Raw genomic sequence first — 25159 nt, 5'->3', positions numbered from 1 at the left:
TAATATCGAAATTGCATTATTTTGTTGCAATAATACCCAAATTGCACTTTTTATGTGAATTTTTTGAGTTTTTTTTGCCATTTTTGGGACTTTTACTATATTATTTTACATCAAAACATAATAATAGCCTAATATATTAATTGAAAACAACAAGTTTAGCCATCAATTTGACTATTATTGCTACAAAAAATGCAATTTGGATATTATTGCAACAAAAAAATACAATTTGGATATTATTGCAAAAATTAAAAGGTTTGGATATAATTGCAACAAGTCGTAAAGGTTTGGGTTTTTTTTACCATTAGGCCTTCTAAAAATGAATAAGGAAGCACCATTATCATCTGGTCCAATAAAATACATGAGTTGGTAAGATGATAATCTGAAGAGAGGAACACATGAGAATAAATGATTTTTTATGTTAATTTATGCTATACATCATTTCTTTCTTCTGTCCCTTGTATTGAAATTGTGAGGCAAGACGTAAAATGGGTAATTTTAGGGCAGTTTATAAAAATATCTTAAATTTTCATTTCATTTACATTCCTATCTCGTTAATTTTGTTCATTTATAAGATTGATTTAAGGTTGACACTAATTATTGTGGATGACTTGACTAAATGTGAGTCATACATTGTAATTTCCTTTCAATTTTACATTATTTGAGACTTATCAAGTAGTGAAATAGCATCAGAAGTAAAATAACTAAGATTGGAAAAGGACAGAATATTTTATGACTGAGATTCTTAAACATTTCAGCCATCCCATTAATATTTTAAAACCAAAGCAGGCAGAGTGCTAAACTTGCAAGCAATGATTTGATGAACTGAAATTCCACCACTATAGTTCACCAGGAAAACAGATTCTTCAGTCTAATATTAAAGAGGTTAGGAAAAATAGTTCTGCAGGAATAAAAGCTCGGAAAAAACAAAAATTAGAAATTCAAAACTATATGTTTTGGTTCAAACTTTATAAATCAATGATATTACATATTCTTATTCTATAAGTATTATGGAATAAATTTTCTCAGAAAACTAAATTTTTATTCTATTCCGCAAACCAAATATGGTCTTAGTTAACAACTTGAGCACAAATAATTACTTGAGCACAAACAAGCAAATCATCAGGAAAGCATACTCCCCGGAGTTGAATAGATGGAAATAACCTAAATATGAAGCACAAAACCGCAAATTGAGCATTAATGTTGTAATTGCAACTCAATTATAGTAGTAGCAGCTAGTTTTATTAGTTTATACATGATATTAGCAAATCAACGTATCGTAGTGTGGTTAAATATGGCCATAGCCACCCATCAATCTTACGCACCAAAAGTTCTAAAATCATGCTTTAAACTTGCTAGTTAACAAGAACATTCAACTATACGAGCATACCTAAACCAAAGATTGCAAGATAATGCTCAAGGCATTCAAAATAAGTCTCACTGCATTTCAATTTAATCTCTGTCGAACATCAATCCAAGTTCAAAAATAAAACCACCTAAACAAAAGTTTATATTAAATTCATTCAAACATAAACCACTCTTCCATCATACTTGTCCTCTACTTTTGTCAAACAAGAGTTAACACTCTTAACGGTACTGCAAGAACAAAAATGAAGAGAATGGTTAATTTTAGGTACAACAAATAATTAATGTTCATTCACGAAAGCAACTCAATCACAACCATTGGTCCATAGTCATACCTTAATGAAGCCGATTTCCTTGGCGTTGCTACGGAAGCACTGCCTGCAGCACATGAGGCCATACTTTCGGATGAGTCCATGGGGATTTCCACAGACACGGCTAAGACAACAACAACAAAACATAATCAGATTCCAAAACTCTTTCCCAAATATTCGCAAGTCACAAAAATCACCTTCAATTCACCATAGAAAAACATTATAACAAAGCACACCGCAAACATATTTTCTCTTAAGACATAATTCATACCCATGCCGATGTCATAACAAGCAATACAAACTATAGAAAACAACGATACAACTTCAAACAAATTCTCAGATCATAATCCCTTTCAAGCGTATGTAAAGCTTAAAAAATCCCTTAATCGAAGATAAAAAAATGTTTCGATAGCTAAAGATACCGATTCCGATTCCGATTCCTCATTAAATTGCAATACTGGTCCTAATAATAGTTACACCAATATCATAAATAAGAATAATCAGAATTCAAATTAACTAACATTTTATAACTCACATAAACTACATAAACAAGAAACTAATTAACTAATTTATAACCCCTGAAATTAAATCAACTACAAAAAATGACCAATATCGAATCCATGAACATGTCAAGTAATTACAAAAATTAAGCATCTGGGTCAATCTAAAACCTAACAAAAACATAATAACTTCATATGAATTCAGTTAGTAACAGTTAAAATATGTGGTTTCTTCGTTAAATTTCTCGGGAAACAAACGGAAACAAAGAAAAATTAGGTTACCAGAGGCGAGAACCGGGGCCGTAGCTTTTGGGGTGAGAGTTCCAGACGTTGGAGTGACCCATGATTGCTCTCTAGATTTTGAGATTGCAGAGTCGCTTGATTGGATTGGAAAATAGAAACCCTAGAATTTGATTTTGTGAAGAAAGTTGGTATTTATATGAGATGTTAAGAAAACCCTAATCAACCTATTCTTCGGGTAAAAGGGTGTGGAGCAGTATGTGATTTTAGGTAGAGTTACAATTAAGTCCCTAATGTTTAGTGAAAAAGGTCATATGAGTCCCTCACTAATTACTACTATAAAAGTCTATATTCCTTTGAAGTCGGTTGGGAGCTAATATATATTACCCAAACTTTTTTTTGGACATATACTATCCAAATATATATTTAATTTTCGTATTTTTTGGATTTAAAGGGGGTCTAAAAAACATGACATCATATATTTCTATTTTTTATTTGTGGCATATATAGTTTAAATGTCTTATACGACATCACGGCCAAAAAATACATTATTTTTACAAAAAGTAACACATAAAATGCAAATCCGGTTATATAATGAAAAGTTTGGAAGATGAAAATGAGGGGTGATACGTTTTTTAAATTGTGCTTAAATTAAAAAATACGCTAAAGGTGGGGATATAGTAAAGATAAACCATAAATTTAATTGACTGTGAAAGTTTAATCTCAATTAAAAAAAAACTTATAATGAATGCAGACAGATCTTAAGAGAAATATAATTATTTAAGTTTGGAATCGAGCATATCCGTCTCAATATCAGTGGAGTTATACAAGTAATGATCAATCGTACACCAAAAAGGATAAATTGTATTCCAAAAAAGGAGTGAGCTAACTAAATTAAATAATCAAATTTAACTGATAAATTTTATTTGATTTGTTGTATTATTATAAAATTATTTGATTTTTTAGTTTAATTTAATTTTGATATGATTACTACTTGATTTTATTTATTATTATAAAATAAATTGATTTTTAATTTAATTTTAAATATGGAAAGAAGTATAAAGTTAAATCGTATGGAACTGGAAAATTATAACTCAATAAATAATTTAGCTTGATGTTTATCAGTTTATTTTTATTTTAAATAAATTTGTCAAAGAGATTAAAATACAGTCACAAAAGTCATAAAACAACAAATAGTGTAATATTTCAAACTCTATTCAAACAAAATTAATCAAATTGAGAATAATTAAGTATAAGCCTCGCTAAAGGTTGCATATTGGATCTCAATGACGGACATACTTCCGTCGGTATAGAATTTCAATGACCTAATGGTAAAAAAAAATCCAAACCTTTATAATTTGTTGCAATTATATTCAAATCTTTTAATTTTTGTAATAATATTCAAATTACATTTTTTTATTGCAATAATATCCAAATTGCATTTTTTTGTAACAATAATAGTCAAATTGATGGCTAAACTTGTTGTTTTCAATTAAGATATTAGGCTATTATTATATTTTGATGTATAATAATATAGTAAAAGTCTCAAAAAATGGCAAAAAACTCAAAAACATTCACATAAAAAGTGCAATTTGGATATTATTGCAAAAATTAAAAGGTTTGGATATAATTGCAACAAGTCGTAAAGATTTGGGTTTTTTTTGCCATTAAGCCAATATCAATTTAATCTCATTCGATTAGACCGTAAAACTGCTCAATCTATTGAAACTTTATGTTTTTTAAACCGTATTTTCAATATGATTAAGTTAGATCTAAAATTAAACACAAACATCAAAACAAAAAGTTAAAAACTCAAAACCTACATCGATATTTAAAATTATGAACTTTTTTAATTTAGGCGGGTTTAAGCCGATTGAGGGAACCCACCAATTTCTCGATTGGGTAAATGATCCATCAAACCGACTAAAGAATAAGAAAACCTCCTTCTATAGAAAATTTAAAGAAAAACACCAGTTAAAGCTATGAGGTGGTTTTTCAGCCAACATGCTAGCTCTGTTCATGAACCGAGTTCGGATCGGGTCTGCCAATTTTTTCATATTTTATGTAAATGCAAGCCCGACAGAAGCATGGTTCGAACTTCATGTTTTCTATGCAAATCCGGTCTTTACACCCTTATAAATACGGAATTAGATTAGATTTTTTCAGGCTTATATGAAAAATTATATCGAAAGATGACCGAATTCGCTCATAAAATAGTATTTTTTGGATTTGGGTTCGGACCAGACTGAATGAAAAATCACTATCCAGATCCGGCCCCTAAGAGTGGGCTACCCCAGGCCCACTTGGCAGCTATATCGACAATATTTGAACTACTCTGGTATTATAAAATACAACACCGCACTAATCCATTATCGCAAAGCAGAGAACCGCTTCAATGGCGAACCAGTCTGCTGCTTCTGGTTCTTCTTCATCTCCTCAACCTCTAGTAAGTACAACTCATGAAAGTTTTGTAGCTTCATATTACTTTTAACAATAACCATGAGAAAAGATTTGAGATTTTTAATCTGAAACCATGTTTAATTGTTTAATTAATTATGATAGGAACAAGGATTTGAAGATGATGAGTCGATGATGGTATACGGTTCGGAGCCGGGTTGGGTCGAGGCTAAAACAAGCTGTGATCATTTGGGTGGTTCTTTATGTGGTGATCTCACTCATATTCCTGGTCCTGATACTCCTTGTCACAGGTTAGCTCAGCTTAAAGATTCCATTTTTATATTTTTTTAATGTTTGAATAGTGTATAGATTGTTAAAGAGTAGTTCTTTTTAATATTTTAATAGCATATAGCTTAAATTTCAACTGTTTCAACTTGAAGGAAAAAAAAAATGAACCCGGCACTTGGACACCTACACGGTGAAACGTTGTTATTTTAAGGTGTTCTATGTAAAAAATGAAGATCCGTATCCGAAATGCCAAGTTTTCGACACATTTTATATATTGGAATGTTGACTGAATGAAGTGTTCGTGCTACTCAGGTTATAAGTATAAAATTTGGATGTGGAGTGTTTTTGGAAACGGGAATGAAACGCTGAAATATAGGACTCGACAAGTTTTATGCAATATAGACTTATAAAATGAGATCATGCCAAATTCGTTAAATTTTTTGAGAGAATTTGATTTGATTAAAGTCATATACACGGTTTCTTGAGAATTGTTCTACATTGGTAGGTTGAGCCTTTCGGCAATGAGTTTTATAATGGTGTTTATATGCTAATAGGTTTTATGTTTTTTTTAATATATGAAGTGATTTTACTGTCTTAGGTGCCAACATCCGAATGAGAACTGGCTATGTTTGTCATGCAAGGATGTCCTTTGCAGCCGTTTCGTGAATAAACATATGCTACAACATTATCACGAAACGACACACTGTGTTGCTCTCAGCTATAGGTACATTATTTCACTATTTCTTTTCCTGTGATATTAGATCTCTTTTTGTTTCGAAAACGATGTTTCTCCGAGGAGAGAGTCCAAATTTTGATGCTTTCCTTTTGGATTAACATCGAAAACAGTGACTTGTCGGTTTGGTGCTTTGCCTGTGATGCATATCTAGATGCTCAAGTGATTATGCAGCTGAGGCCTGTCTACGAGACTGCTTACATCTTGAAATTTGGCGAAGCCCCTCCTTTTCGTGCCGTTGAGCTTACACAAGATGGTACATCTTCTAGTACTTAACTATATAGGAGAAGTAGTGGTAAGGGTTATCTTTGTATATCCGCAGTGAACTAACTGTAGGTGAAGATCATAGATCCAGTTCTGTAGTCTTACTAGCAGAATGAAGATAAGATATATCGTTAGTGAGTCGTTTTTTTTCTTTTTTGGATTTTTTAGTCGGTGTTTGTCTCGAATCTGAATGCGGGTTATATATAAATACAAATGACTTAAAAATGCAATTATGAAAAACGAAAGTACAAAATGTTGGTGTTAGCATACAAAGTTAGCTTGTTGATTATAATTCTGTGCTAGCATTACATTACATGTTGGGCTGATATCATATTCGAGTGTCTGTGCCTTGTGAGTAGTGAAAAGAGAGAAATCGATTGGCTCTTGAAGAAAATAGAAATCAAACTGAATTAGAGTATTGAATTTTCACTCAGTTTAACCAAAATACAAAAGCAACTTAAAAAAAGAAAGAAAGTAAGAGATTAACATTAGAAATCAAATTGAAATTAAATTATAATTAACAAAAGATCAAATAAGATAAAGTTCGTGGCTTGAGACATAGAAACATTCTTAAAATGGACGTTTTTGGTTCTTTTTTTTTCTCAACTCCAATTTGTACATCACGGTCAACTACTTTTATGTTATTTCAACTTCAATATGTTGACCATTATAGGAACATTATGTATTATTTGAAGCTGAACGTGTAAAATAATTTAAAATACCCATTTTGAAGGTGTTTTTGTTCAAAACCATGAATTTTGTGTTGGGTTCGATAGGCAAAGTAAACTTTTATTCAAATTATAATATATGATATATTTTAATTTCTTGAAAAATTATATCCTATAAAGACAGTTCTGTTTTTTTAGTTTTTTAAAATTAAATATCAAACTGAACTAACTTTTTTTGAAAAAAATTATAATAAAAATGAATATAATTAACCATATTCTAGTTTAGTTTGATTTTTTTTGATAGGTTTGATTTTTACATGCCCCTACTTGTGCTCATAAAAGGATAAATGAACATTTAATAGTGTTTCAATGTTGATGTACAAATAGACCAATACTTCATGACAATTAATCTATATCTATATCTATACTATATATAAAAGTACGGATGGGGGGGGGACAAGCACTTTTACCTAATAGCCCTTTCTAATTCATAAATTAATGGAGGTTTTATGGTCATTGTCTAAATAATTTAATAATTAATGACATTGATTTTAAATAAGTAGTTTAGATTGAGTAAAACATCTAATTATGGTGCTAATTGATTATATAGAATCCCATTAATTTTAAATCTCTTTTTTCCATGTATGCAATATGACCAAATTGTAAACTAATAAATAGGCAGTGCCTTAGACTCGCAGTCATCAATAATTATATATGTTTCATATAATGTATTATATTATTATTTGATTTAATATCATGCCAATCATAATTAAATTAATACTACAACTTCAAATTATAGAAGTAATATAGTCATGTATTAATAGGAATGTATATACAGGTAATACTGTTAAATACATCAAGTGTTTACTTAAATTTTGAGTAAAAAAATAAAATTTATAATTATTAAAAATAATTAATAACTAAATATAATTAAAATATTTTGACGAGTCACACTACGAGCCACGTGTGAAACACGTAAAGCGACACTAGTTTTATTAAAATGCATCAACAAGTTAATAGCTTTTTTAATCTCCAAAAGTTGATGTAATTCCTTGTAGATCGCATGCTCTTTGCTCACATTCTAGCTTGCCCCATCTTGCATCAACTCGCTCACATGGAAATACCAATTTGCCGATGCTGTCAAAAATCACCAACATATTAGCAACTTTAAAGCCAATGGCAGCGAACCAGTAATTCGACTTAACAATTGATGAGCATTTTCGCCTTTTGAAGTAACGAACTTAAACGTATACAATTACAAACAACAACACTACACGTTAACGAGCCGAGGCTAACTCGAGTTATGTCAAGCTCGAGCTATAGTATAAAATATGAAATTCAACTAATTAAAATGATATACACCTAAATCTAGAGGTATAAAAAACTAAAATAATAAGAAAAAGACTTTACTATTTTACGTGTAAAAGAGTCGTTTAGACTAACGACCCTCACGAGTCTCTTTACATGATAACTTGAGTTCAGATTAAGATTAAACTAGAATAGATTGACTCAAGCTCGACTGAACTTTTTGAGTCAGGCTATAATCAAGGACCATTGGCAACTTCAGCATTTGGTTATATTATTTTGAGGATTTAAACACCGATTTTCTCTCGCAACTAGCACATGTTGATCAATTAAATTAATTTTAATCAAATTAATCAGAAACTTGTTGATTATTATTAATTTACCCTCTAAGCACCATGTGTGTATTCCTTACCCCACACGTGAATCATAATTTCTAGTTAAATTGATAATAACCGATAAAATTGCTGATCAATTTGATAATAAGCTTAATTTTTTACTAATTGATTAAAGCGGTAATAAATTGATATTTAAATCTTACTTTGAGAATCCTCATCTTTTAAAACTCACTTCAGATTTCTCTACATTAAAGAAACCACACCAAATAAGCAATTGCCATGCAGCAGCAAAATGGAGACTTACCTTCTGTTAACTACATTATGAACATAGCATAACCATCGAGAGAACTCAGCATGGGATCCAGCTTGTACAGGATTTACTCTGAAAAATGTAAGAACATCCATTAAAGAATAAATACTCTAGCTATCCAGTAAATTAGGTAACAATTTCACGAAAAAATGATGCCTTAACAGGTTACAGCGAGAGGATGAAATTGAACATAAATAATAACTAGAACCTTAGGAGCTTTGATGGTTCTACACATGCTTAGAATTCTAAACATGGATGGCCACAAGCAGCTCAGATAATATGTTCGTATTAATCTTATCTTAAGCATCATAAAAATCATGAACAGTTCCATTTTTAGAAAACTAAGCTGGGTTGGAGCAGAAAGTACAACTGCATTTGCTTAACTAACAGATTCATGTAATGAAAACTAAAAATAACACTTGGGAGCCATCAGTAAGAGTGGATATAGATGAAGTGAGCATACCTTAGAACTTCTTTAAAATGGTCTGCACATTCCTTGCAAGGGTACATCCGAGATAATATTCCCATCTGCACGGTAATTAAGTCTAATTAAGCGGCCATACAATTTTCACATAGTATCCACTGAGAAAATCAAGATCAGATTTTACAAGAAGTTGATTTATCTGCAACTAGGTGCGAATTACACCAAGTTAATGAACCGAAATGACACATTGACTAATTTTTCAACAACAGGAGATGATAGTGTCTGCAAGACAACTTCCCCTCGAAATGGGACTTTGCACCTAAGTATAAATACTAATACTGAACATTTTCCTCATTTTTTAGCTCACCATGCCACAACACACTATTTGATCTATAAAAGCTAGAGAAAATCTCAAAACTCTCGACCATCAATTTAACACTCTGGTCTTTCAATTAAAGTTCTCTAGATCCCTACTCCTTATTCATATTTCGAAACGTTCATATGAACAAGCTCAGGCCAACATTTCATCCAACTAAAAATGGAGAGGCAAATTTCACTCGAGGTGAACTCAGTAATACAACTTCAAGGTTAAGCTTCAAATAGATAGACCTTTCAATTTGCAAGAAACAGTGTTTATACCTAAGAAGAAATAGTAAAAAGTTCACGTGTGAAGGCCAAGAGAATGTCATACCAGTTCTTTTACATCCTTCTTCTGTTGTCTGGTTGGATTTTCCGGATACTGAAAGAAAGAACCATCTTCAAAAATAATTTCAACACCGCATGTGATCAAGAAAACAATAATTTAAAAACAACTCCTCCATGATTTGATGACACAATAAAAAACGCAGCTAGCATTCCGAAATCCACGAATGCTCATGAACAACAATGGAGTCGGCGAGTTAATATTACAAGACAGAAACAAAAATGGAACAGAACTTTGCTCATGTTTCGGAGGAACTAGTAAAAAGTATGTGATCTTTAATACCAATACAAGAATACCTGAGCAGCAAGAGTGTGAAGGAAAGTCCAAGTAGCTCTTCCAAGCTCCTCTTTAGTCACTGGTGCAGCAGATTTTCCCTGAACCAATGCCAACAAAAGCTCAATCAAACCATAATTATTCACATAAACATCACTCCAATACCTCAAAATAAGCGCATTTATAATCGTTCCGAGTCGCCCTTTATCAGTTCATCAGTTATGCAATATCCCACAAATTTCATGAAACTAATTGCTGTACTACGGGGCAGCAAACTGCTAGGTTGTGAGTTCAATTTCTTCCGTAAAGCGCTTCCCTCTTCAGTTATAAAAAATAAAATAAAATATTTGTTGTCTGCAATTTCCAATCTTTTAAGCAAAGAAACAAACTTCACAATTCAAAACTACTAAGAATAAATTTTTCTTTGAGGAATTTTATCAAACAGGTACAGAGCTCAATCTAAACACCCAACAAAAATGATCATTCCAATCCCAAATTCAAATTCATTTCACAGAACTGAATCTAAGCTAAGTTAAATCAATTGGGGCCTTTATTTTTACCTTATTGAAAAGATTAGTGTCAACATTTGATGGGTTTATTATTTGAGAGGAGGATGAAATTGAAAAGACTGGCTTTTTACTATCAATTGATAATTGAAAATTATTATGCTGGGCTAGAAAATTGGAGACATGGGTTTGAATGCAATTTGAAAAATTCTGTAGGGTTAGAAAGATTGGCTGTAAAGGATTATCTGACATTTTTTCTGAGAAGAAAGATTAGGCGGGAAGAGATAGATAGAGATGCAATTGCAAATAATAGTTTTGTTTATGTGGAGAATTATAATTAGTGAAAAGTAATGGGGCGATAATTAATTTGTTCTTTTTACAAAAATGATCCAACGGATTATACACGTGCTAAGTATATTTATATGCACGTCTTTGCATTTTGCCGCGCGCCAATTCTTCGAATAACAACCTACCTTCAGTCGCCTCAATGGCGCGTGTTTCACAGCCAATGATTTTGCAAATTATAAAATATTTTTCATTCAATTAATATTATTTATGACTGAAATATTGTTTAATTTACCTTTATATGTAATACACCTAATTTAACTTTAGTTTAATTAATATAATACCACTAACAATGGATATAAGTAACAAAAAGCAATTTAAAGTAACCTAGTTAATATTAATCATTTTATACTTAAAAAAAACTCAATAAAATCTATATAAATAAATAAATTGATTCAACTAATTTATTTCTTTAGAGACATTCTTAGGTAGACTCAGTCCATCACGCTCATCCATGAACTAAACCTATCATATTATGACACGTCATTAAAATAATGGCACTATCATAATATTACTATTTAAAAGTGTAAAAAGATAATAAATAAAAGAACAAATTACTTAAAAGGCCCTGAGATATACTATAATTAACAGTTTGATACATTTTGTTTCAAAAGTCTACTTAATGGTCCCTCAGTTTTAATTCCGTTAACTGAGAGATCCTTCTGTTAATTTGAGGGACCAAATCGTTTACGAATTAAAACTCGGGTACTAAATCGTTTAAAAATGAGGGACCTAATCGTTTTATAAAACTGAAAATGAGGGACCAAATCGTTCACAAAACTAAAAATGGGGTACCAAATTGTTTGAAAATAAATATTGAAATTAACGGAGAGATCTAATAGTTAACGGAATTAAAACTGAGGGATCATTAAGTAGACTTTTGAAACAAGGAGTACCAAACTGTTAATTATGATATAACTCAGAGATCTTAGCGTAATTTGCTCTAAACAAAATTACAATAGTGCCATTTTTTAAATAATGTATCATATGATATATTAGTTCACAGATGACGTGGTAAACTGAGTATACCTAAATTATTTTTATTTTTTTTAATATAAAAAACGATATTGAAATATATTTATTTGTTGCGGTATACATTTATTTTAAATTCAAATTTTGTATAGCGATTTTATTAAAAAAAACAACTACTTATGATTTATTGGTATTGTAAAAAAATTCCATAAAAATTATGTTACAAATATAATTAAATTTGTTATAATTAATAAATTTTATGAATTAAAATTATTAAATATTAAAAGTATTAATTTATAAAATTAAAATATGAGTCAAATATTTAAATAAATGATATATTTTGGTTTGACATTGTTAAACTAGTAAATAATGCAATCAATATGCTAAATATTTAAGTATAAAAAATTATGAATACAAAATTAGTAGTTATATTTTCATTAAGTTTTTTCTAATAATTAATAAATATTGTTAGTTATATTGTGTAGACATAAAATAGATTTCTAAGAAAATTACTAATACAATATTAATTAATTTAATATAAAATAATGGGTTATATATAAAAATGGAATTTACATATATTATTTCCTTTTGTAATAAGAAATAAACAAGAAATTAATTTGTCTAACTATTGACACATTCCTCAATCTAAATTTACATATGTATTCCTCATGAGTAACCACTTGACTATATTACAATAAATTGAAAAACATATTATTGGTTTTAATGTCAGATTAGAAAATGATTTATCGACAGAAAAATCAAAAAATTAGATAAGAACAGCAACTACTCAATAAATAACTTTTGTTTTTTCACTATCTTTTTCCAAAGAGATTAGCAAAATCATTAAATCATTGGTATGCTCAAAAAAATATCAGAAAAATATTCTACCCCACACCACATCACATCCTTAATAAAGAGAGTGGGCTTCATTCAAGTGTTCCAAAATAAACAACAATTGAAAAATCAAAGTCTTTGAGTTGAGATACAACAAAATAAAACTGAATTTTGCATTCAAAGATCTGAAATTTTTTTCAAAAAAAATTCAGCTGAATTCAAATCCCCATTTCTCCAAACTGAAAAAGGTAGCTTCTTTGATCAAGTTTAGTTAATGTTTTTATTGATTAAATTAGTGAAATTTGATGCAAAATCCATTAAAAATCTGATCTTTATGCATATCCCAGTTGGCTAATTATGTATAAATTAATGAAAATCTGATCTTTATGCAATACCCAGTTGGCTAATTGTTTAAATTTTCTACTGTTTATAGGTCAAAGTTTGAATCTTTCAACTTTTTTTACCTGTCCTAAGTGTGGATGGGTGAAGAGGGATTACCTAGTGATGTTAAAAACTTGGTAAAAACATCTCCAAAATTGACTGTTTTACCCCTGATTGCTTTGATATTCTATGATGTATCTGGGGGTCCTTTTGGTGTTGAGGATTCAGTGAAATCAGGTGGTGGTCCTTTGTTGTCTTTGTTAGGGTTCTTGATTTTTCCATTGATTTGGAGTGTTCCTGAGGCTTTAGTTACAGCAGAATTAGCTACAAGTTTTCCTGAAAATGGTGGCTATGTTGTTTGGATTTCTTCGGCTTTCGGTCCCTTTTGGGGGTTTCAAGAAGGGTTTTGGAAATGGTTTAGTGGTGTTATGGATAATGCTCTTTATCCTGTGTTGTTTCTTGATTATTTGAAGCATTCGTTTCCGGTTTTTAATCGAGTGTTCGCTCGAATCCCTGCTCTTTTAGGTATTACGTTCTCGTTGACGTATTTGAATTATAGAGGATTGCATATTGTTGGATTTTCAGCTGTTTTACTAGCTGCTTTCTCGTTGTTTCCGTTTTTCGTCATGACGGTTCTTTCGATTCCGCGAATTAGGCCTAAACGATGGCTGGTTTTAGATTCTAGTAAAGTGAATTGGAGAGGGTACTTTAATAGCATGTTTTGGAATTTGAATTATTGGGATAAGGCTAGTACTCTTGCAGGGGAGGTTGAAAATCCTAGCAAGACATTTCCGAAGGCGTTATTAGGGGCTGTAATTTTGGTTGTTTCTTCTTATTTGATTCCGCTTCTTGCTGGAACTGGGGCACTGATGACCTCGTCAAGCGAGTGGAGTGATGGATATTTTGCAGAAGTTGGAATGTTGATTGGAGGAGTTTGGCTTAAATGGTGGATCCAAGCGGCGGCGGCTATGTCGAATCTGGGACTGTTTGAAGCAGAAATGAGCGGTGATGCCTTTCAGCTTCTCGGCATGAGTGAGATGGGGATGCTACCTGCTATTTTTTCTAAAAGGTAATTTTTTCCTGATTTTGGTTCTTCCACTGCTTTGAGCTTCTGATTTAACATCTTAAAATAATGCATTTTGAAGCAACTAAAACAAGTACACTCCAGTAATCCAAGTCGAATCTATGTAGCACTGAAACAAAAATGTTAGAAACTTAAAATGCCGAGATGAAAAACAGAAAAATTCTTTTTTATTACAATAATAGGTTATAAATATAGAATTTTGTACTTCCAGAACTTCTCCATTGGAAACGAAATGTTGAAATGTGGATTCGAGAAATTTCTCAGTAATTTCTGAAGTGGTTATGTGCAAACTTCTAGAATTTTGTAATTACCTAAGTGCCGGAATGTAGGACTCTACAAGTTTGTGTGCTATATAGTGTCTAATTATAGGTATGGTCCCAGATGCAAACTATATAAAACAAGTAGGAATCATATATATTTTCAATGAGTTTGTCAAACATAGTGAAGTATCATGGAGTTTCAGAATAACTAAAGCTCGCTTCCACTTGACAATAATTTTGCCGATAATAAACGTAGAGCCTTAGGCTTAGAGGGTGCTAGTTTCATTGGCGCGCCCACTCTGATGCCCAAGTCAATAGCTGTTGCAGGATAATAAAGCAGAGGCTGATAGAATAGAAAGATCTCCATACAACACCTTAATCTCTAGGCTTATTTATGCAAAGATGTTATTCATTCTCATATTTCTATCTTGTAATAAGACCTGTGTTGCACGGAAACGGAAATGTTGAAGCGGAAAATGCTCAAACAGAAACCAGCAAAAGAATTTTTTTTATAAGAATAAATTATAAATTTCAAATTTTTAGGAATTTTTCTAGAAATAAAAACAACATGTTGTAATGCAAGAGTTGAACATTTTCTGTGTATCGTTGAATAACACTAATAATTAAAATTCATAGTCACAAATTCTGAGTATCTAAAATTTTTTTGCTGATATGTCGCAGATCCAAATACGGGACGCCCACTTTTAGCATTCTATGTTCTGCTACTGGAGTAATCTTCTTGTCATGGATGAGTTTTCAAGAAATTTTGGAATTTCTAAACTTCTTATATGCCATAGGAATGCTTCTTGAATTTGCAGCTTTTATAAGACTCAGAATAAAGAAACCAGAACTACATAGACCTTATAAAGTTCCCTTAGGAACATTTGGTGCGACATTGTTATGTGTACCTCCTTCGATATTGCTCGTTCTTGTAATGTGCCTGGCTTCACTAAGAACATTCGTAGTAACCGGAGCTGTCATTATCGTCGGATTCATATTATATCCGGCTTTACTTCATGCCAAGGACCAGAAATGGATTAAATTTGTTACGGAACAACCAGAAGTATCTTCTTCTGGTACCGTTACAACGGCGGTGGGACATGAAACGGCGGTCGTAGATGAAGCATCGATCATGCTTCTCTCGGATTTGTCAAGTATAAAGACGGATGACTAATCATATACATTAATGATGTTTATATTTTTATTTTTGTTGATCAGTAGTGTATAGCAAGTATCATTATTGTTCAATAATAATGTTCATATTTTATTTTAGATTTTCAGTTACCAAAGTAACACACCATTTGATTGTTGACAGGGTTTAAATCAAGAATTTTAGCTTTTTTTTTGTAATTATAACATCAATTTTGAATTTTAGGTAATTTGGAAAACTTAGATTGGATTTTTAAGTATATTTTTACTGATGCAACTCAAAAGATAGAATTTTGGCAAAATGCATATGTGAATTTCTGCATTAGTACACTTGAATAATTTGTCTCTCTACTACTGTTCTTTTAAAGATAGAATGAATCTATTAAAAAAAATTCAAAACATTTGTGAAAAACTTAAAAAAATGACAGACCCACTCCTGGCGTATTGTGCAAGAACATGCGCTGCCTGATTCGCAGATGTCTCACGAAAACAAAATAAACTTTATCGAACTGCTTTGCTAACTCTACTGTTGTTTATCAACATTGAGTTTCATATTTCTATTCATCAATATTGAGTTCAAATACTATATGCTGTCATCCAAATGGAGTGCGTATACTTTAAATGATGTTAGTACAATTGAGATAAATTATTAAAATTAAAAAATAATATTTATGTTTTTTTATTGATTTTATACGATTAATTTTTTGATAAAGTTAAATCGATTAGAGACAACTTTTAAATCTGAATTAGGTCAAATTATAATAATTTTAATAAAATAGTCAAGATAAAACTACTATCATCTATTTTTTATCATGACTAATACAATTCCTTTTTTTTATCATGACTAATAAATTTTCTTCATAAATTAGTTGCTCCAAAATTACAAATTTTAACATGTTTTATAATTTTAACACGAGTTTTTAATTTAATGTTAAAATATATTTTTTTAAAAAAAATACTCCCAAATAAAAGCCCATAACTTGAAAGCCCATACAATGTGGTAAAAGTTCAATAATGCCCACCCAAATTAACAAAATTAAAACGAACGACAGACATTACCACATTCATCACCGGAAACAGCAGAGAAACAAAGATGAATAAACCCTAACTCCCAATTCGGTATGTTTGTCATTTACTTTGCTCTAATTCTTAATTTATTTATTGGGTTTTCAATTCTCATAATAATTTCAATTGGGTACCAATTATTCTTCTAATTTTCCTCTTTGATCGTTGTAATTTTACTAATTTCAGCTTATGTTCTTATAATTTAATAATTTCAATTGCTACTGCTGTCATTCATAAATTACAGTTTTTGATGCTGTATTCAATGTTTACTCTATGTTTATCATTGAATCTGTTAAAATTAATACGCTTTGAGCGAAGTTTTTAGCATGGGATTTGTTCAATTTTTTTAATACTATATGAATTTTTATTGAATTCTGAATCTTTTGTTTATAATTACCGTGCAGATGAAATGGTATTTTCAGAACTGGGGTTTTAGGATTTGGGATTTTGAAGAAGGTGGTTTTATGATCTGGGTTTTGCTTGAAAGTTTCTAGTTTTGTGAAATTAAGTATCTTTTCGAAGGTAGAAACGATGTCGTGTACTCAAAGCTATACTCGAATAAATACTTTGGAAATCAAAGGTTTGATTGTTAAAAAGATTGGTCATGAGAGAGCGGATACATACTTTGATCAGCTGACGAGATTGTTTAGTTATAAAATATCTAAGTCTGAATTTGATAAATTTTGTGCAAAAATTATTGGGAGAGAAAATATTCCTCTGCACAACCGCTTAATCAGATCGATTGTTAAGAATGCTTGCCTTTCAAAAAGTCCCCCACCAAAAGTGAAGAAGAGAGTAGAAAGTAGTCTTGATGTGAAATCTGTGAATGGGTATCAGAGAAATTGCCTTCAATCGCTTTATGGGGACGCCTTCCCTCCTTCACCTAGGAAGGGTAGGTCTCCTGTTAACCGAGATCGCAAGTTTAGGGATCGCCCGAGTCCTTTGGGGCCACATGGGAAGCCTCAAAATATGGTGTGTGAGGAATTGAATTCAAGGGAACAAGAACAGCAAAGTGCTACTGAGTTGCTTTCACTTGGCAGCCGACCTCCAGTTGAAGTTGCTTCGGTTGAAGAAGGAGAGGAGGTTGACCAGGCAGCGGGTAGCCCAGGTGTTCAAAGTAGAACTCCAGTTACTGCCCCTCTCGGTGTTTCCATGAATTTCGGCGGAGCTCGCAAATCTCTTTTAAATGTTTCATTATTTAGTAATCAACTTCGAGATACCTGTCTGAACAATGGTGTGCTTCCTGATACAAGATCATTAAGAAATCGTTTGGAGCAGAAGTTGGAGATGGAGGGTCTTAGTGTATCGTTAGAATGTGCTGACGTATTAAATAATGCCGTGGACATGTATTTGAAGAGGTTGATTGAGCCATGTATAGGCTTAGCTAGCTCAAGAAACGTTAATGTTCAGTTTGCTTCTTCCGGCTTCAATGGGACATTTCCTGGGAGTCACATGCATAGATCGACAGAGTCTGTTTGCGCATCCATGTTGGATTTTCATGCCGCAATGGAGTTGAATCCCCAAATACTTGGAAAAGATTGGCCCACTTCACTTGAGAAACTTTCATTTCGTGCGTTTGAAGAGTGATGGATAGTCTCATAGTGATTGCTGGAATTTCAGTAGTTGATAAGATCGATATCAGATTTAGGTTTTTCAATCAGTTTACTTCAATTTTGCCCTTTGTTTGTTAGAGAGCATTTCAAGAACTTCAAAGGGAATAAGCCGTAGAAGCTGCATAGTTATTAGATAAGATAACAAGTTTGCCTCCAAATGTTAGCAGATGATTGTTGGAGGGATACATGTCTATAAAGTAAAATGTAAAATTAGGTACAGGTTAGAGCTCACTATTTTTAGAAAGTTACTCCATTCTTCAAGTGCTAGCTGATTTTCCTTCCTATTCCTAAATGTACTTGAGTTATTAATGAAATAAAGAAAGCATATGAATTAAGAATGATGATTTTGGTTCTTGGTCCTTTCAGTTTTCGATTTATAACATTTAAAACTTACTCCGCGATAAATTTGTTTCTCCTTGATCATATTTTGGCTCGGAAGTTTTACAGAAGGCATCTCCTTGACAGACAACTGTATTTACTTGACCTGATTAGGACAGCAATTTGCAGGTTCATTATGTTTACTTTTCAGGTGAGTGTGCCTTTTTCTTTCTCACAGCATGTTTGGTTTATTGTATGTGCTATAACAGCCTTTATATCTATGGCTCGAAGGTATTGCTTTAAATTGTTTGAGCGGAAAAGGTGAGCAAGTTTCTGTTTGCTCTAGAGATTGGCTGCAGTGTGAGAATTAGGCGGTACAGACAGATCAATGTAAATGCTTGATTATATAATTTGTGTGTCTGGAAATTGGCGTTACCGACTTATTTTGTATTTATGTGTGAACGTATTGGGAAAGTGGATCAACAGATTATTATTATTCGATCATTTAGCGATTAACCTGTAACTTCAATATGATTGCATTAAGTTGAATTCAACAATCCATGGTTTTTAAGTTCACTGAGAATACTTGATATAGCTTTCAAAACTTAGAGACTTGTTGATAATGTTGATTTTTAGCAGGTATTTTGGATCAAGAGGATGACAAAGCCGACAACATCGGAGGTTCTATGTGTATAGTCAGGATTTAGGGACATGGTCTGAAGGTAACAAGATTATTCAAGAAATGCTTAGTCATACACTGTGTTGCATGAAAACGAAAACATTAGAATCAAGAATTGCGGAATGGAAAATAGCGAAACCATATTTTCTTGTAAGAATATGTTATACATATAAAGCCTCAGAATTTCAAAAGGTTTTAGTTTCCGTGCAACATGGGGGCTAATGTAGCTACGGCTTTGCATGTCAAAGATAATATGAAGAAGTCCGTGGACGGGTACTTTCCATGAAGCTATAGCTGTTATAGAACTATATTGTGTGATCGAAGAAGCTCATTCTCGTCGTCAACCGAATTGCTGCTCGAGAAAGAAATTGAGCATGCAAGAGTCTATTTCATTTTGCTTTCTTTGGAGATTGTTGTTGAATTGAATCATGAAATGTACAAATGGCCATGAAACCAATAATAAGAAAGTTTTTTCTGGCATCAAAATCTACGGATCTACTATATATTTGTTTTTTATTTTACATCTTTATTGTTGTTTCACATTATTTAATATTTGTAGTTGAAGTTTAAAAATTGAAATATCCTTACAGAAAATGTTTCTTGGGAGTTTTAGAATGCCATTAACAATCAATCTGTCTGTATTTTTCTTCACTAAGATGAGGTTCACACTACAGTAATTAACGTGTAACGACTCAAACTAATCGAACAGATAAATTTATATTGGTTTGATTTAAAAAGGAATGATTCAAGTAGATTCATATGCACACCTATAACAATATTTCTGCTTTTCCGAGTAGGAATCATCATGTTTACAGAATCATTTTTATACTATGAAAGTTTCATATGCATAATATTTTGATAAAGCCATAAACAGTTGAAATAGAAACTAGCTACTACTGGTGTAGAAACAGAAGAAAGATGTCTTTGATAAATAGTAAGGTATTCCTTTACATAATCAAATCCGTCCAACTACACGACCCTAGTTTAAAATGATCATTGCGGATCGGCTAACTCAGAGGCACTGCATTTCTAGACAAACGACATGAACAGTTAAAACGAATCTGAAATGCATCCACCGGTGCAGGGTTGTGCAGTTAGAGGAAAATCACGGAAGCATTGAGCTAGTTAGCTGCTACTGCCAACTCTCTCTCGACTTGCCATAGACGTCATATATATAGTCCATAGATAAGAAAACGAATTGCTCGCCAATGGCTGTCAAAACAAATCCAGATCGTTGCATGAAGTCCCGAAAATAATTTCGAATTTGATTATAACAAACATAAAACTAAAGGGAAGTGAACATATACCTGTAAATGGACAGGGATGAATCTGAAAGTGATGAAGTCGCACAAGGGCCAGTACATGACACCATTAATCAATGTAGGGAACAAATCTCGTTTTAACCGGGAAACAACCTCGGAACTGTTCTCACCTGAGTTAAGCCATTATGCAACATACGACTTCAGTATGTAATGTGAAAATTTCCCGTATAGCATATACATAAAAATAGCTGATATGAAGCACAAGTCGTGTAAAGTACCAATGTATACACAAAATTTCGACGAATATGTAAAATTCAGAATGTGAAAAATCATATTAACATTATGAATATACTTATCAATGTTACGGAAAATACTTGTATTACTTCCTTAAAAATATTAATTTCTCTATAAAAAAAGAATATGCTACAATTTTATGCTCACCTTGTAGACGTGCGTTCAAGGAGAAGAAAAGAGCAGTCATTGCAGGTCCATATAGAGTCTGGCCCATGATAATTTTCTTAAATGTTGTGATTAAATCTCTCTTTGGAAAGCGTCTTGACACAAAGTTAAACCAAAAATGCAAAGATGGTCCTAAAATTATCATCCCATATCCTGCCATGCGTAATAACCTCACCAAATCATATGGCTCTGAAACTGGACGTGCGATTGTCTGCATAAATATGTCACGAAATTCCCATAAATGACAAAATTACTCCAAATCCAGCGTAAAGTACAAGCTCGCATTATACATTCATGCTAAACACCAAAAACCAATACATCAACGAGAACTTTAATCCTAAAATATGCATTTTCATAGCGTATAAATTATAAGAAATAAAAGTTCTAACTACAGCAACTTCTGACAAACGACTACGATCCCTTGAATGAGAAAATGAACTAATTGGCAACTCAAATAAGTAAACCGGAAAGCAAAATACTGTAGTTTCTCAAATTCAACACTGAACAAGACGACTTCTTTACAATCTGATCCATAAAAGACTACAACTCGAAAATCTAAACCATCAAAGAGACTCTGAAATCAATTAATCACAACCAAAAGTGGAGATATCATCAAATTAAACCAACATAATTCTTAAGATAAAACAATTACATCCAAAAATTATTTCTTGTACTTGCATCATTTACATATCATTCCACATACATAATTCTGTAAAAAAAAACCTAAAGTTAGAGTCTTGACCACATGAAACTCAACAAAAACTAATAAAAATATAATAACCAGCAAAGGTTCATTTTACACCTTGGACATAAAGGCCCTTTAAATTGACGTTTTGACTCGTTTTAACCCTCAATTTCCAGTTTGTATTTTGCAAATCACGATCCAATAGTTTTCTGGCACCTCGACTCCAATTTACATATAGCGCTCCATTACAACAGCAGTGGGGAGCTAAAACGAGCCAGAATGTCTATTTTGTATGTTTTTTTATCATAGCCACGAGTTTGACCTTATTTGATCTTTCGTGCCCGGTTTCGGGGGCAAAATGAACCTCAATTGTCTAATACTTCAACAACAAACAAAATCTAGCATCTCAGGAACCCCTAAAACACCCACATTTACTAAAAAAAAAAATATTAAATTTCAAAACTTTAAACAACTACAAAAATAACCCAAAAATCAAAAAACTGAGTTAAACAAAACCCAAAAAACCAATCCCATTACCTGAGAAGAAAAATCAGCAGCAACATAAATGATCGAACAAGTAACACTCTTGGTCAAAATTGGCCGTGATTTCACCATACCCAAGTACCACCCAACAAACGACGCCGTTACACCAGACGAGAATGGAGAATTCAAAGCTGAATTAGACGAGGACACGTCATTAACAACGTCTCGTGATTTTTTAAAAAATTGAGGCAACTTTAAATAAGCTCTTGAATATGAATTTAAATTTGAAGTAATGGAAGAATTGCTGGTGGTGGTTGTTTTTTGGTGTCTAAGCATTGAGGTTATTCTTTTAATTGATGGGTCTTGTGTAATTATTCCGCCGGTGATCGTTATGCGGCGGCGTAATAGCCGCTGAACGGTGGCGCTCATTTTGTATTTTTTTTTGGTTGTGTTTTGGGGTTTATTGTGAAGAAGAGGGAGGGAATTCGGGGGGTTTTAGGAGAAGGAAAGTGAAAACTAACCGACTGACCAAATAACTTTCTTGAGTATGGGTTTGTTGTACATTACTCGCTTTTGATATTATTTTTTGTTTCAAATTGATAGATATTTTTTAAAATTTTTAAATTTTAAATTATACACATTAAATATTTAATTTATAAAATAATTATCAAATATACTCTTCTTAAATATAAAAACATCTAAAATAAATAATAAAAATTACAAAAAGTAAAAATTGCATCTATACTTAATGAGCACAAATATGTTATTTTCATATATAATTTTATTTTATTTAAAAAATTCAAACTTTTTTAATACACGTATTCGTTATAAACTGTCCACCAATTTAAAAGGAGTATTAAAAAAAAAATTATTATCTTATATTAATTAAAGAATGATATTTTTTTAGTTATTTAATTGAAAGTGCTTGTAGAAAAAATTAACATTTTTATAGTTAAATTAATATTTTATTATTATAGACAAAATTAATATATTTATAAATTTGAATTATATAATTTTTATTTTTAAAAACTATACTATTTGAACTATGACTCTGTACTTTATCCAGTATTTTTAATTATTTTTTGATATAATTGATGTTTTTAATTTCATAAAATATTACTAAATGCTATAACTTTAGAGATAATAAAATATATAAACGTAATATTTTAAATGGCAATTGAATCAATTAGGCCATTTGATCGCCGGTTTGATTTTTCAAAAATAATGTTTAAAATAATGATTAGATATAAAATGATTGTACTAGAAAAGTTTATAAATGTGAAATATTAATTCTAATTATTAGATTTATAAATAAAAGAATATTCATATTGCTTGAGCACAAAAGCGAGTGCTCTACAAATGCTCAGTGGAGCGTGTAAAAGAGGATACGAAGCTAGAAAACTCGCTAATATGAACCAACTAGAACAAATTGAACACAACCTAAAGAGTTGAAGCACATGAACACTTTTGTTATTGTTTTCTGACACGTATCTGTTTGGAGCCATTGTTTACTTGCCACGTAGCTCTTCGATATTACACGTTATTCGTATTAACGTGCTGACGTGTATATATCTACCGACCTTTTTTCTTATGATCCTAGTCATGGTTTTGACAATAAATTAGGAGTGCCTATTTTGTCAAGCTGGAAAAATCCACCTAAATATTTAAATAAAAAAAATAGAATTTATAAAGTTATAACAACGCACTATAACATATTCTAGCAATTTATTATCCATAATAATAAATTAAAAAAATAAAATAATCGATAATAGAAGAGCTATTCGGTGGTTCTAAGTTCTAATATAAAAGATAAAATCCTATTTGATTATTCTCCAAATTGAATTTCAAAATATCAAGATAAGAAATTAATAAATAATTATTAATAATTATCTAAATTTTGTGAAGTTTTTTTTATGAAACATATGATAATTACATGATTATTTTTATCATTGTTTTCAAATATTTAGTTTATATGATTTTTGTTAAATTTTTTATGTCATTTAAGGAATATATGAAGCTAGGTTTAACAGTTCAAAAATATAATATTTTCGACTTTTTTTATATTCCAAATTATAAAATCATCAATTTTATCCCTCTTTGAAAAGAATTCTCATTTAAATTACGTGTCAAATATGAAGAATATAGTTTCAAAAATAATATTTCTTAAAAAATATCAAAGACTTATTTATACTGCATGTTAAATATGAAAGATATATCTAAACTTCTTTTCAAATTAAAACACCTCAATTTAAGAAATGCACAATTAAAATTAAAAGGAATGAAAAATGTGATAAAATTGACAATTTTTTAAAGGCTTAATCAACAAAAAATGCCAAACCTATACATCTTGTGTCAATTATAGCCAAACCTTTAAAAATCACCAGATTTAGCCAAACCTTATATGTTCTGTTTCTTTTTTAGCCATTTTTGAATCGAATCGATTTTTCTGACACCGTATCGTCCACGTCACCGCCAACTAAAAAATTGGCTGGCATGACAACTGAAATATTTAAATAAAGTTTGGCTATAACTGACACAAAATGCATAGGTTTGGTATTTTTGGTGAATAAAACTAATTTTAAAATTAAATAATTAATTATATTATAATAAAATTCATATATATTTAAAAAATAATATTATTATTTAACGCTAATTAAAATTAATTTATTTTTTTATTAAATTTAAATAATTTTAATAATTTTTTTTACATATTTGATGAATATATAATTAATTTAAATTCTACTAAAAACAAAAAAAATGTCATATTCATTTTATTTTATTTTTAAATTTCAGTCTTCGGTTTTTTGATACCGTCGCCGTTTGAGACCCAATTATTCGTCTTCCGACGAACAATCTGAGAGTAATACACACAACAAACATACGACAATGTTCATAATTCAACTACACACATATAAATATAAAAATAATCACTGAATAAACTGCTTATTTAA

At 31.1% G+C, this 25159-nt stretch overlaps 5 protein-coding genes across 6 annotated transcripts; 3 read left to right on the top strand and 2 right to left on the bottom strand.

Annotated features, from left to right (window-relative positions):
• Positions 1-4750: 4750 nt before the first annotated feature.
• Positions 4751-6307, top strand: LOC126660847 (uncharacterized). 2 transcript variants are annotated; one of them, XM_050354540.2, is made up of 4 exons: positions 4751-4859; positions 4976-5121; positions 5754-5822; positions 5945-6307. In XM_050354540.2, the coding sequence occupies exons 1-4, from the start codon at positions 4809-4811 to the stop codon at positions 6105-6107; spliced, it is 429 nt and encodes a 142-aa protein (XP_050210497.1). In that variant the 5' UTR covers positions 4751-4808; the 3' UTR covers positions 6108-6307. The 2 variants fall into 2 exon arrangements, with proteins under 2 accessions (XP_050210497.1, XP_050210496.1); XM_050354539.2 differs by having other exon boundaries at positions 5697-5822; positions 5945-6302.
• Positions 6308-7710: 1403 nt separating this feature from the next.
• On the bottom strand, positions 7711-11007 carry LOC126660926 (FAD-linked sulfhydryl oxidase ERV1). Its single transcript, XM_050354646.2, has 6 exons — positions 10674-11007; positions 10137-10214; positions 9829-9876; positions 9177-9241; positions 8708-8785; positions 7711-7900 (listed from the first exon to the last, which is right to left on the bottom strand). The coding sequence occupies exons 1-6, from the start codon at positions 10869-10871 to the stop codon at positions 7789-7791; spliced, it is 579 nt and encodes a 192-aa protein (XP_050210603.1). The 5' UTR covers positions 10872-11007; the 3' UTR covers positions 7711-7788.
• A 1823-nt stretch (positions 11008-12830) lies between these two features.
• Positions 12831-15767, top strand: LOC126662304 (probable polyamine transporter At3g19553). The gene is made up of 3 exons (XM_050356236.2): positions 12831-13018; positions 13204-14220; positions 15177-15767. Exons 2-3 carry the CDS (start codon positions 13250-13252, stop codon positions 15667-15669), a joined length of 1464 nt encoding a protein of 487 aa, XP_050212193.1. The 5' UTR covers positions 12831-13018; positions 13204-13249; the 3' UTR covers positions 15670-15767.
• An 897-nt stretch (positions 15768-16664) lies between these two features.
• Positions 16665-18663, top strand: LOC126659662 (uncharacterized). The gene is made up of 2 exons (XM_050352976.2): positions 16665-16763; positions 17114-18663. Exon 2 carries the CDS (start codon positions 17241-17243, stop codon positions 18294-18296), a length of 1056 nt encoding a protein of 351 aa, XP_050208933.1. The 5' UTR covers positions 16665-16763; positions 17114-17240; the 3' UTR covers positions 18297-18663.
• A 1558-nt stretch (positions 18664-20221) lies between these two features.
• Positions 20222-22689, bottom strand: LOC126659821 (uncharacterized). The gene is made up of 4 exons (XM_050353150.2): positions 22263-22689; positions 21023-21251; positions 20627-20751; positions 20222-20531 (listed from the first exon to the last, which is right to left on the bottom strand). The coding sequence occupies exons 1-4, from the start codon at positions 22635-22637 to the stop codon at positions 20445-20447; spliced, it is 816 nt and encodes a 271-aa protein (XP_050209107.1). The 5' UTR covers positions 22638-22689; the 3' UTR covers positions 20222-20444.
• Positions 22690-25159: the final 2470 nt, after the last annotated feature.

Source organism: Mercurialis annua, linkage group LG8 (assembly GCF_937616625.2).
Source record: "Mercurialis annua linkage group LG8, ddMerAnnu1.2, whole genome shotgun sequence".
Classification (NCBI taxonomy): Eukaryota; Viridiplantae; Streptophyta; class Magnoliopsida; order Malpighiales; family Euphorbiaceae; genus Mercurialis; species Mercurialis annua.
Note: the sequence above shows the minus strand (reverse complement) of the source record. Positions and strands in the feature narration are given on the sequence as shown.

Coding starts and splice junctions, on each gene's coding strand:
- LOC126662304 (XM_050356236.2), top strand. CDS start 13,250: ATGGGTGAAGAGGGATTACCTAGTGATGTTAAAAACTTGGTAAAAACA. Junction 14,221..15,176: donor CCTGCTATTTTTTCTAAAAG/GTAATTTTTTCC, acceptor GATATGTCGCAG/ATCCAAATACGGGACGCCCA.
- LOC126659662 (XM_050352976.2), top strand. CDS start 17,241: ATGTCGTGTACTCAAAGCTATACTCGAATAAATACTTTGGAAATCAAA.
- LOC126660926 (XM_050354646.2), bottom strand. CDS start 10,871: ATGTCAGATAATCCTTTACAGCCAATCTTTCTAACCCTACAGAATTTT. Junction 9,242..9,828: donor AGAAGGATGTAAAAGAACTG/GTATGACATTCT, acceptor ATTACCGTGCAG/ATGGGAATATTATCTCGGAT. Junction 7,901..8,707: donor CATAATGTAGTTAACAGAAG/GTAAGTCTCCAT, acceptor GATTTTTGACAG/CATCGGCAAATTGGTATTTC.
- LOC126659821 (XM_050353150.2), bottom strand. CDS start 22,637: ATGAGCGCCACCGTTCAGCGGCTATTACGCCGCCGCATAACGATCACC. Junction 21,252..22,262: donor CTGCTGATTTTTCTTCTCAG/GTAATGGGATTG, acceptor ATATTTATGCAG/ACAATCGCACGTCCAGTTTC. Junction 20,752..21,022: donor CTTGAACGCACGTCTACAAG/GTGAGCATAAAA, acceptor GGCTTAACTCAG/GTGAGAACAGTTCCGAGGTT.
- LOC126660847 (XM_050354539.2), top strand. CDS start 4,809: ATGGCGAACCAGTCTGCTGCTTCTGGTTCTTCTTCATCTCCTCAACCT. Junction 4,860..4,975: donor CTTCATCTCCTCAACCTCTA/GTAAGTACAACT, acceptor TAATTATGATAG/GAACAAGGATTTGAAGATGA. Junction 5,823..5,944: donor TGTGTTGCTCTCAGCTATAG/GTACATTATTTC, acceptor CATCGAAAACAG/TGACTTGTCGGTTTGGTGCT.